Here is a 13,019-nt window from a genome sequence, read left to right on the forward strand (position 1 = left end):
CCATCCAGGTGCTCCACACCACTTATAACTTTAAACAGGAGGCTTTGTCTTAATTGTAGAAGTAAAACTTAGTGACAGTAACAAGTCCTCAGTCATTTCGCTCAGCTCTCATGTCCAGCGAGGGATCACAGGCAGCCTGGTGCAGGGAAGGGGTCAGGCGTTGGCTTTGGGAAAAACCTGGCTCTACCCTGGAGCTCTGTGACCTCAGAGAAATTGGTTAGCTTCTCTTCACCTTAATTTTCTTACCTGTAAGTGTATTTTAGTGAATCCAGCAACAAAGCAGGTACAGCATCCGGCAGGGAGCCTGGCACAGAACGTGCAGAGAGAAACAGCACGGTCATTATCGCTAAAATTCCTACTGTTAGAGATATCCAAGTGGGCCACCGTTTCTACAAAGGCAGCATTTATTGCTTTAAACCTCATTATGAGTCTTTGCCCGCACATGTCAAAACCAACTCACCTTAGTCATTTCTCACAAGGGGACGCTGTCTGGTTTTCCGTCATTAAGAAACGAACAGACCCATCACGTCCCATCCACCAACTCCATCAAACGCTCAAAAGGAATTTTTTTAAAGGCATCAGGTTGATTAGATTGGTCATACGGTGACAGGGATTAAAAATCCCGCTTCTGAAATATTTCACTCTCCCGCTTCCGCAAGTAACCTAGGGGAGGAGACCCAGATTCGAGAATGGGATTGGTTCACCCTTGTGCTACATACGAAGGCGAGAGGGACATCAGTATGCAGGCTGACAGAACGGCCCCGAGACCACCACGGGCATAACGTTTGGGACAAACCGATGAGGTGAATTTATTACCAGTGATTCCCCCACGGACCCTGAAATACCGGTCTTGCCGCCATCCGAATGGGCTTAGTTGACATCCCGTCCCGAAACCTTTCGTCGATTGTACAGGCACCACTACGGATCCACGGCAAATGGAGGGAAGGTATGTGCGTCTAAAACATCTGTCTGACTAAAGGAAATGGCGCTCAGACAACGATTTTGCAATGTGCTTACAACCGAGTCTTCTGTGTTATTTCTTGACAAAAATCTTTGCTCTCTGGGAACAGGCAATGCAGTTTTTATTGCATTTAAGTTGTTTTTTTTGGTGAAAAGAAGGAAAAGGAATTCAAAGTCAGCTTCTCACGAACAGCCACATGGTCACTCCGCTGATGAACTTACAGAGGGTAGCTTACAAATATCACCGTCAGATACGCGTGGTTTATACGCACTCGCCAACTTAATCGTTAAAATAGGAGACCACCTGTTTCAAATGCACTTTGTGCCACAGACGGTGTGAACCGGAAATATTTGATCTACAAGATTTAATTCTATTCGTCTCAATCAGGACTGACTATTAATACATTCTTAGATATAGAGAGATAGGAAACGTGATGTTTTCATATTTCGCGACAGCTTCCCATTGCTTTATTTTTCAGAATATTCTCCAATAAACGTAACCTACTTTTAATAGATGTTACTAAATTTTTTTCTTTTGTTCCCTGAAAACAATCAGACTGTGGTTTAAGAAACTACAATGGCCGGTCTAATCAATCCCACTTCATATGCAAATCAAGACAATTTTCAGAATTCGTTTTAGAGACACATTGAAAACCTATATTGAAAGCGGACTCATTTGATTCTGGATTTACACGGCAACATTTGAAACTAGTGGTCTAGCTAACACAGGCAACCTTGCAGAAAGTCACAACATTCACAGAAATACCAAAGTAATTCTTGTGAACAGTAATTGCTCCAAGTAAAGAAAGAATGAACAAGAATGGGTACACGGTTTCCGTGTTGGTCACTTATCACTGAGTTCACGTTAATAAAACCGGGTCTCTTCCAAACAGAATCATGTGAACTATTTGTGTTGGCTCGAAAGAGATCATCTTCAGTTAGATACATGCAGCGTTGAAAATCTACCTTGACATGAAAAAAAAAAAAAATCTGGAAAAAGTCACTGCTCCTCCATTGATCGCAATAATTCAATTTTATTGTCGAGTCCAAGTAAACACTCCAGGACCAGTTTACTTTTGATAACATCATGGCCACAGCATACACTTTCTTTCCCACCCGCTACCAATCCTCCAAATACAACAGAAAACAAAAATCCCTGCCTCTCAACAAAACAAAATAATCATTTATTTTATTTACTTTTTTTTTTAAAGGGCGAAGACACTGGCAACATTATTTCCACTTCGATCACTTAACTCATCTAAAGGAATGCTTCAGAAATGCTGGGTGCTCCTGCGGCTGGAGAGGAAAATCCGGTCGAAAGGAGTTAAGGACAGCATCTCCACCACTGGGCCGGGCAGTGAAAGTGCTTGGTAAATGCAGAATTTAGTGCGCCGCGTGTCCCCTAAGGGGGAGGCTGCTACACGTCGCTGGGGGACCGCGCTCTCTGGGAGAGACTGGACGGGATGCAGCCGCAGCAAATGAGACAGAGGGCTTTCTGGATTTCTTGGTTTCTGAAAGCATATATGACAGGGTTGATGATGGAGTTGTAGGTGGCCGGCAGGAGGGTGGCATAGGTGTACATGGAGGGGTAGGTGTAATCAGCTATCAAGGAGTAGAGCGTGAAAGGCATCCAGCAAGCAGCGAAGGTCCCCAGAATGATGGCCAGGGTGGAGACGCCTTTCCGGGTGGTCACGTAGTGGGAGGTGGCCAGGAAGTGATGTTGCAGGGCGATCTGATGGGCGTGCCGCATCACGATCTTGCAGATCTGGATGTAGAGCTGAAGCATGAGCGCAAACATGAAGAGGAAGGAGACGGAGAGGATGGCCGCGTTGTTCTTGGTGAGAGGTCTGACCACGCTGCAGGTGGACTCGTCTCTGAGGCAGTTCCAGCCCAGGACGGGCAGCAGTCCCAGGCAGATGGAGGTCCCCCAGAGCATGACGAGCATGACATAGGTGAACGTGACCGTCCTCTCCGAGTGGTACGTCAGCGCGTAATACAGGGAAAGGTAGCGGTCAACAGTGATAGCCAGCAAGCTGCAGACAGAGGCAGAGAAAGAGGCGACAATGAGCCCGATTGTGACCAGCTTGGTGGCTTCTGACTGAAGCAGGTAGGCAAAAACAAAATTGATGATGAGTCCCACGCCGGCCAGTAAGTCTGCCAGAGCCAGGCTGCCTATGAGCAGGAACATGGGTGCTCGCAGGCTGGGGTTATGGAAGATGATAAGGACCACAATGGCATTTTCACAGGAGATGAGGGTTCCTGAGGTACACAAGACAATGTCCCAAGGGTTGACAACCAGCTCTGGCTCCGGCTCGACAACAGGAACCTGGGAGGAGACGGCAGCCGAGACGTTCTCCGCAGCGCCAGCATCTAAATACTCCCGAGGCAGCCCGCTTAAATTGACCTTCAGGTCTTCATTCATTTTAACCCCCGTCCTCTTCAACGAAAAGACAGGCTTTTTAATGTTGAGACACAGCAGGGCGACAATCCAAGATCATGCAAAACACACACAGACAGAAAGCCAGCCCCTGCTCAGACACCGCCATCAAATGCCACACGCTTCACCAACTCGAAAGTGTCACGGAACAAAACAAAGGGCAAAGTCTCGCCGGCTGAGGACCCGCGACCACAGATGCCGGTGGGCGCTGGGGACGACACAAGATCGGACTTGGAAACACGAGCGTGAGCGAGGCAGGCACACACGGAGCCGCGGCGGACCGGTTGCTAAAGTGCGGGCAACGCACAGCTGAAAACCACATCCTGCATGCTGGAACCGAACCCCCGTGCCACCTCTGGGCTGCTGCCGGGGCGGCCCCGCCGCAGCCACAGGTCGCGAGCCGGGGGCCGCCATCCTCGATGGAACATTTCAATCGCCTATTTCCATCGAACTCCCCCTCCCCGCTCCAAAAAAATCAAACCAAAACCAAAAAAAAAAAAAAAAACAAAACAACCCTCGCGCGCGTGCACACACTCACCCCCCTCCCCAAGCCAGAACAAAGAGGGGTCCCAGCCGCCCCCCCGTGCGCACGGGGCAGTCGGGCCAGGGTCACAAAAGGCAGGTGTGTGCAATGGGAGTGTGGACACAGACAGACAGACACACGCCCATGCACCTGCCGCCGCTCCCCCCCTCCCCCGGCGGCGGGGACGGGCGGAGGACGCGCGGGGACGGGCAGGGCGCCGGGACAGGCGGCCCACGGGGGCGGGGGGGTCATCGAGGGGGTCACCTTGGCGCGACCAGGCCGAAGGGGCTCCTCCGGTGCTTCCGAAGCGCGCGGGCTACTCCTGTCGCATGCCCGCGGCGGGGCCCGCGGCGGCGAGGGGCGGTGGCCGCGCCCGGGAGTGGGCGGGTGGGGGGGGGGGGGCGCGCGGGGCGCGCGCTCCGCGCCAGGTGAGCTGCGGGCGGCAGGTGAGCGGCGGGCTCGGCTCGCGTGCCCGGCTCTCCCCGCCGCGCGCCCGCCCGGCCCACACGCTCCCCGCGCGCGCGCCCCCGCCCCTGCGCCCGCGCCCGCCGGTGCGCGCCCCGCCGCCCGCCCGCGGGAGCCCCGGGAGCCCGGCGCGCGCCCCCAAGGCTCGGCGCGCACCTGCAGGCGACGGCGGAGCGCGCGCGGCTGCAGCACCCCCCCCCCCCCCCCCCCCGCCCCGACCCCCTCTGGGAAGGAGAGGACCTGGAGGCCGCGACTTGCACGCTCGCCTTCCCGGCCCGCTGCCCCCGCACGCCACCCCTGCTGGCCGTCTGGGGCTTGCACCGGGTGACAGGCAAAGGAGCACTGCCCGGGAGCCCGGTGACCTATTTATTCCGTTCCTGAGGTCTCCCCGGGGAGTCGCAGTCTCCCGGGCCCCCGCTTCTCCACGCCTTTGCCTAAACTGCCACGTTCATGGCCCAAAGGATGGCTTAGGGTGGTGTTCAGGAGTAGCGTTTGGGATCCACGGTGAGCGGGTTAGGGAGGCTGATCCTTCAAGCAGCAACATGATTGGCCAGCTACTTTGCAGTTGCCGTTGACCACACTGCATCCGGATCCCCAAAGGGTTCCTTTCCTCAGGTGTGTGTTAGACCTGGTGCATTATGACCGTGCCCCGGGGCACATTGGCTTAACCGCATGTAAGGTGCTGTTCTGTGAATCATCATTCTCATCAAATCGCACTTATGAAGTGCTCCTTGAGCTGTTTTCAAATAGCAATCGTCTACTGAATTCCTGCAGAAGCTTCCTGCAGATGCTGGCCGAAACCCATTCATCTGGGTCCTGGAGTGGCAGTGTTAATTTATTTTTTTTCATTTCAACACATCGGTAGGTTCTAAGATTAAGAACCCGATAGCCGTCTGCTCTTATGAGCTCATGTCTCCTCTGGCTGCAAAACCTAGAGCGCCTAGTAGATCTTAAAGTTAAAAGTGAACTCCCAGCTTAAAGATGGGAGAAAACAAGGCTGGATATTCTGTTTTTGTTTGTTTGTTTTTTATTTATTATTATTATTTTTTTTCCTTTCAACAGTGAAGGTTTCCTGACTGCCTTTCTCCACCGCACGGTAAGGGTCCTGTGTGAACAGAGATAGCCCGCGGAGCATGGGACCCTACAACTCCTTCCTCCAGGGGCATCATCCTCTGGCCATCCTGCCTCTCTCCGGTGCTCACTGTCATTTCTTACCCCAGCCCTGCAGATTCCCCTGCCCTTGACTTCCCCTTCTCCCTTTTCCTCCCTTTCCCCCATCCATGAGCTCTGGCCTCTGCAAGATCACCCTGTCTCTCCCTACATGCCGGTTCTCAGCTACAAATCAGCAGTTCTGCGGTGGGGCCCAGATTCTTCGTTTGCAATCCTCTGTCCCGGAGACCCCAATGTTCCTGGTCCACGTACTCCCCTTGGAAAAACAAGGTTCTATGGAGTTTGTAGAACTCCTGGGGCACCTGGGTGGCTCAGTCGGTTAAGCATCCGACTCTTGGTTTCAGCTCAGGTGGCGATCTCACGGTTCGTAGGACCGAGCCCCTGGATTCGGCTCTGTGCTGACAGCGTGGAGCCTGCTTGGGATTTTCTCTCTCCTTTCTCTGCCCCCCTGCCCTGCTTGTGTCCCCAGTCTCCCCCTCTAAAAAAAAAATAAACATTAAAAAAAAAAAAAGAACTGCTTGTACCTGGTGGGGAGGCATCAGACACCTGTACCTGCCAAGAGCCATGCTAATCGCTGGGCGCAGATTCACTAAGATGTGATCTCCCTACTCACGGGCATGTATCTCGTGCTGGTGACAGACACATAAAAAGGAACTATAATGTCGGGCAGCAAATGCTGTCATGAAGGGATGTATAGCTTCCTCTCAATTTCTATGTGATGAATCAACGCGCTTTTAGAATCAAGGGTTGATAACCAGCTGCTTAAGCATACACAACAGTTTCAGCACGGTGCGGTTCAGACTATCTGCCACTTGGGAGCCTCGCATCCACACCGCAGTTCGGGGAAGGCTAACGCACAGGGCTGGCCACACACTGCTCTGGTCGATCACACGGAGACAGTCCCTGCCCTACAGAGCGGACAGGAGTGGCATTCATTCCCTCTTTAGTGTGTTTGGGAGTTGTGGGGGGCGGGGGAGAAGAAGGGTTGGGAAGAGAAAAGGTAATGAGGTGGGTGTGTTTCCCCACAGCGAGATCTTGAATTCAAGGAAGAAACCGAAGGAACGCACACGGGGCTGGATACGGCTAAAGGGCAGTTTCCCGGGGGCTACGGCGATGTGGGCACCTCCTCCGGATTGCCAGCATTAGCTGTGCCTTCCCAGTTCTGCTCGCTTCCCCCCCCCCCTGCCCCCGCCCCTCGAGCGATCGCTTGTAACACCACGAAGACTTTAAACTTTCCTCCCAATTCTAGGTTTATTTGTGCATTTGTTAGGACTTTTGTTGCCAAAGGGCCGAAATCCAATTCAAAGTAACTGAGTTACAAATGGAAATTGTTGTCTGACATGGTTGGGAAAGATTCTGGAGTGGCTCTTGGAAAAGCAGAAACTGCGGGAACAGAATTCTGTGTGCCAAGGCTCGCCGTCAGTCCCTGTCTCTGGCTTCTTCCTTGTCTTTGTTTCTCTGTGTTTGGCCGCCTCAAACTGACTTTCCCCAGACAAGCATCTCTCATGCGGCCATGAAAGCGGCCCCAGCAGCCCTCCCCACCCCCCACCCCACCCCCACCCCCACCCCCACCGCCCCGCTTACATGCTGAGACCATCTTCCGAGCTGGGGCCAGGGGTTCCCATGGAGAGCGCTGGCCCCGCCTGGTGTGTGCCCAGCCCTGCACCAACCCACGGCTGACGGGATGGGATGAATTAGTCGGCAAGGCCCGGATCACGCATAGAGTCCTGCGGTGGGGTTTCCACGCGTACTTTGCCGAATGGGCATTTCCCCACGAGAAAAGTGAGCTGGGACGCCAGATGGCCTCTGCAGCTCGGAATCCGGTGGGCTGATCGGGAGGTTTTGCGTGGCCCTCAGTGACGTGGCTCGTAGAGTTGCAGTCTGCAAGGCTGCCTCGTCAATTCATTCACCACTCGTTATAGGACACTGGAGCGGATGCCTTCCGGACGTGACATTTCTTGCCTTTTCATCGTGTACCGTTTTGGTCACCTCTCTCTATAGCTCTGGCAAGAAACGGTGAGCCTGAAGCACAGCCTGGCACCTTCACAACCTATACGAGCAAGTACTGTTTAGTGTGAGAAAGACTGTGCCCGTGTTAATCACACACAGCATCTTGGCTACCTTCAGCCCCGTACCTACATTTCCTGGCCCTTCCTCGTCATTGACTTTGTAGACCGTGGGGCCGTCCCCACAGCGGGATTATTATTGGCGGGAGCAAGTCGTAAACTGAGCCAGTACTGTGGGGAGGGCGCGGTGCCTACGCTACAACGCGACTAAACAGCTTCTTTGCTGCCCGTGTTAATGACTGCGAGTCAATTTCTGTATGTTTGATTAATTGGTGCACTGATCTGAACCAGATTATTAGCCACGCTTCGCGCTGCCTCGCCAAGGGTCGTATCACACCTGAGAATAAAACGCGACTCCAAATTAACGTTTCGTTTTTATTCTTTTTCAGTTTACGGTCCTTTTTTTTTTTTTTTTTTTTTGGCTGGGTGACCTACATACAGAAAGCGCGTATTTCCCAAGCACACGGTTTGATGCAGAGATGCCCAGTGGATATGCCAACGTCCTCTCTAGCCATCCTGAGAAATAGAACATTGCCAGCGCCCCAGCTGTCCTCTGGCCCCACGCCAGTTAGTACCCCCACTAGGAAAAGAAAACCACTCTTCTCAATTCTCACCCCGTCGATTGGATCTGCCTGTTTCTGAGCTTTACAGGAACGGAATCCTACATTCTGTATCGTGCTGTGCCTGGCTCCTTTCAGTCGACATTGTTTCCATGAGACTTACTGACTCGTTGCATGGAGCAGTAGCGCACTCTTTTTCATCGCTGCGTAGTATTCTATTGCATAATATGCCACTTGTTTTCTAATACATTCTCCTACGGATCTTGAGCACGTTGGGTGAGTGTCTCGTTTCGGCTATCGTGAAGAAAGCCATGATGAACATCCCAGAACATGTCATTTAATGCGCATATGTTTGTATTTCTATCAGGTGTACTCCTAAGGCTGCATCGTTTTACATTTGTATTTTAATATTTAATCCTCCGTTGAAACCAACCCTGACTTCTCTTTAAAGGCAGTGAAGGGCCTATGACAAATCATAACACATCCCTCCTTTTCCCTTTCCCAGGCCTTCTACCCTTCTCATTTTAATGGAGAAGGAACCTATTTCATGGGAATGTCAGGAGATAGAGAAAGGAAGGACGCATCACACAAAGACAACATTTGGGCTGAGATTCTGTGTGAGAAAGAATTCTGTTGTCCGTGCTAACATTGCCTTCTGTACAAATTTTTGTGTTTTCAAAGATGTATTACTTAAAAAAAATTTAAAAAGTCTTTTTCTGATTCTAAAACAATACATATTCATTACAGAAATCTTGCTGCCTGCGACTAAAATTAAAAAGTAGGGGCGCCTGGGTGGCGCAGTCGGTTAAGCGTCCAACTTCAGCCAGGTCACGATCTCGCGGTCCGTGAGTTCGAGCCCCACATCAGGCTCTGGGCTGATGGCTCGGAGCCTGGAGCCTGTTTCCGATTCTGTGTCTCCCCCTCTCTCTGCCCCTCCCCCGTTCATGCTCTGTCTCTCGTTGTCCCAAAAATAAATAAAATGTAAAAAAAAAAAAAAAAGTAAAATTACCCACACTCTCAATTCCAGAAAGAGAGACATTGGGAGCTTATTTTTGTTGTTATACATTTTTTTTAATGTTTATTTATTTTTGAGAAAGAGAGAGAGAGACAGAGTGTGAGCAGGGGAAGGGCAGAGAGAGAGGGAGACACAGAATCCGAAGCAGGCTCCAGGCTCTGAGCTGTCGGCACAGAGCCTGATGCGGGGCTCGAACCCACGAACCGTGAGATCATGACATGAGCCGGAGTCAGACACCGACCTGCTGAGCCACCCAGGTGTCCCGTGTTGATACATATTTTTAATGCATTCGCTGGAGTGTTTTTTGTTTTTTGTTTTTTGTTTTTTTTCCCCAGAGTAACTTGAGGAATTACAGTAAAACCTTGGTTTGCAAGCATAGTTTGTTCTGGGCGCATGCTTGTAATCCAAAGCACTTGTATATCAAAGTGAATCTCAAGAACCTTTGGCCCAGTTGTGATCATGTGACATTTATCAAGTTAAAGTTCATTACAAATGTTTGCTCATCTTGGGGAACTCTCGCAGAGCACGGTACTTGCAATCCAAGATTTTACTGTATTTTATTTGTCATTACTGCACGGAAAAATACCTTTCCTGCACCGCCTCCTGCTGTCTCTCTGTCCCGGTGGTAGCTGAATGATGAACGGCCCCCAAAGATATCCTCGCCTTAATCCCTGGAACCTGGGAGTATTACCTTATACGGCGAAATGGATTTTGTGACGCAGATGTAATTACGCGTCTCCGGATGGGCAGATTTCTCTGGATTAGGCAGGGGAGCCCTAAGTGTAACCCAAAGGTCTTTTCCAAGGATTGAAGACAGAGGAAGCAGGGCCAGGAGCCAAGGGGTGTAGGCAGCCTGGAAGCTGGAAAGGGCAATGAAATGGATTCTCCCTGGAGCCTCCGAAAGGAATACAGTTCTAGGGACCCACTTGTGATTTCTTGCCTCCCGAATACATTGATGGGTTTTTTTTTGCTGATACACACAATTACTAACTAAAGTCCATAGTTTCCGTTAGTGTTCACGCATAGTGTTGTACGTTCTGCGGGTTTTGGCAAATTTATAATGCCGTGTCTCCATCATCATAGGGTCATACAGGGCAGTTCCCCCCTCCCGAAACTGCCTTTGCTGCACCTGTCCCTCCCTCCCCACCCCCAATCCCTGTTCACCACTGTATGGTTTGCCTTTTCCAGAATGTCATGTGGTTGGAGTCATACTGTACGGAACCTTTCTGAGCTAGCTTCTTTCCCTTAGTAACGTGGGCGCGGGCATTGGCCACGGGGTGGGGGTGGGGGGGGGGCCGAGCCTGCACCTCGAGTCCGCACTCCATCAGAAGCATAGAGTGGCAGGAGCCGGGCACTGTGCCCATCCCAGGGCCACCCCCTGATGGGCAGGGCCAGCGTTTCCTCCCGAGGTAGATGGGCAGGTGATGCGAAGGAAGCCGAACCTGAGGCACCTCTCTGGGGACTCCCCACGTCACCAGAGGACGCTCGGCGCACGTCTAACTTTTCCCATCAAGCCAGCGACGGCCCGGGCCGCCACTGCTTGGGTATAAAGAGGAAGCATTCACCTGGACCTTCATTCAGCTTGTAAACAAGAGAGATCGCTCTCGCCCGGCTTTGTAACAAGGACCCCCCCCCCCCATCCCGAGCTGGGCATCGTAGCTGTGAACTGTAGTAGGCTGCTGGCTCAAGCGTGCCATGGTCCCCTGGGCAGAGAGCCTGGACAGTTAGCTTCTTGGGCCGTGGCCCCCCTGCTGCGTTTGTGCAAGAAACGCAAGGCGAGAAGCGGGGTGATCGGGCTTGCTGTTGATTCTTTGAGCCACTGAGGAGCGAGCACCGTTCACACAACCTAAATGCTTTGTATTTGAGATGAAGAATTCAACGTCTTTGCGGGCCAGCTTGACAACACATACCCTCTCTGCAAAGAAGCCTTCCTCGGGGATCTATCACTTGGTGCAACATGAATCACGCGTTCTCGATCTCTCTCGTTCGTTGTGACCTACATTTCATCGTATCTGATGGATGTCCCTGCGAGGTTGGGAGGAAATGTGCACGGTGAGCAAAGATACAGCCTTCCCTGCTGATGTGGTTTTAGAATCGTGGCACGTGCCTCCTGGTTGTGCCTTCTTACTTTAAACGAGGAAAGGGAAGGATGCTCCGGGGCTAGCTGGAAGGAGGAAAACTGTGTGTTTGGATGATGTGCTACTTTTCTTCCAATTCTTCCTTTACTATGTCAGGAGGCCCAGGCAGACGATTATAATCAATAAATTTTAGCCAAAACGTGATTGTTGGACATGTCCCCCCTCCTGTGGTTCTTGAAATGCTGGTTTAAAGTGCTGGTGGATAAATGGGGTACCTGGGTGGCTCAGTCGGTTAAGCGTCCGACTTCGTCTCAGGCCATGATCCCGTGAGGGTCAGGCCCCGCGTCGGGCTCTGTGCTGACAGCTCGGAGCCTGGAGGCTGCCTCGAATTCCGCGTCTCCTTCTCTCTCTGTCTCTCCCCACTCCCTCTCTCAAAAATAAATAAACATTAAAAAAAATTTTTTTTAATAAAAAATAAAAAAAATAAAATGCTGGGGAATGAAATGAGAGGAGAGGGGGCGAGAAGGAGTAACCCCCTAGGGTGCCGGCCCTGTGCGCTGCCCTAGGCTCGTGTAGAACGCACTGTATCTTCCCCTCCGCGACACAAACAGGTTGGGGACGGTAAATGCACAGCCAGACTCCAGCAGGGTGTGTGCGCAGGGTGTGACGCTATGTGACGAGAAGAGCTTTGGCAGTGGTCTTGGTTAACAGGGAAGGAGAATTACTAGTTCTGTGCATGATGCGTACCTGCTCCGGGTAACGTGCGCTGGGCAGTTAATGCACGCTCTGCTTGGTCCCGAAGCTGAGCTGTCCTAGCTCTTGATCGTTCTCCCTGGAGGCTCACATCTCTGATCGCTTTACGGTCAACTGAGTTTATATCGCTCATGTGAGAGCAGGGGCCCCCAGAAATTTGGATTTCTTGGGTTGGTAAACTCCACCAGCGGCAGCAACAGCAACAACAAAATGGAGAGACCGACATGGGGTTTCCAAGCTTTTATTTTGTCAAATAAGTTCATTTAAGCAAGCCAACTTCAAATTACCTTTATTATTCTTTTAATTTTTGTTAATGTTTATTTATTTTTGAGACAGAGAGAGAGAGCGCGTGAGCAGGGGAGGGGCAGAGAGAGAGAATCTGAAACAGGCTCCGGGCTCCGAGCTGTCAGCACAGAGCCCGACGCGGGGCTCGACCCTCACGGGATCATGACCTGAGACGAAGTCGGACGCTCAACCGACTGAGCCACCCAGGCGCCCTGACCTTTATTATTATTTTATATGGCATTTTTAGCATGCATGTGTGTGCACACTCACACATGGGTGTATGTCAAGCAAAAGGAGAGTGCTTTAAATGAAATACATCTGGTTCTATGAAGACCTCACTGCATTTTTCTGACTTTTCTAGAATACTCATGTTCAAGATGGATGGAGACTGTTGCAGCCCAGACTAGTCAGAGGATGCCTCTCCACTGATGGACGTGATGATCTTATAGCTACTCAAAGGAATCCTAGAAGACATTTAATACTTTCTGTCACATCAACAGAGAAAATGTACACAGTTTCCAATTATCCACAGTTTTCTTTTAGGCGTTCAGGAACATTCTCCGCCTCTCCAGACTCACAGCCCGCGTTTATGGACCCCTCACCTGTGCCATGAGCTCTCAGGGCCGCAATGTTGTGTGTTGTCATTGGGGAAATGGCCAGGCTTCCCCTGAAGGCCTACATAGTGACATTAATTTCTCTGCGAATTT

The 13,019-nt window shown here is 51.4% G+C and overlaps 1 protein-coding gene across 1 annotated transcript; it reads right to left on the bottom strand.

Annotated features, from left to right (window-relative positions):
• Positions 1–1,065: 1,065 nt before the first annotated feature.
• GPR12 (G protein-coupled receptor 12) lies at positions 1,066–4,306 on the bottom strand. The gene is made up of 2 exons (XM_023250214.2): positions 4,185–4,306; positions 1,066–3,397 (listed from the first exon to the last, which is right to left on the bottom strand). The coding sequence occupies exon 2, from the start codon at positions 3,380–3,382 to the stop codon at positions 2,378–2,380; it is 1,005 nt and encodes a 334-aa protein (XP_023105982.1). The 5' UTR covers positions 3,383–3,397; positions 4,185–4,306; the 3' UTR covers positions 1,066–2,377.
• Positions 4,307–13,019: the final 8,713 nt, after the last annotated feature.

The sequence above is a fragment of the Felis catus genome, chromosome A1, assembly GCF_018350175.1.
Source record: "Felis catus isolate Fca126 chromosome A1, F.catus_Fca126_mat1.0, whole genome shotgun sequence".
NCBI classification, from domain to species: Eukaryota; Metazoa; Chordata; class Mammalia; order Carnivora; family Felidae; genus Felis; species Felis catus.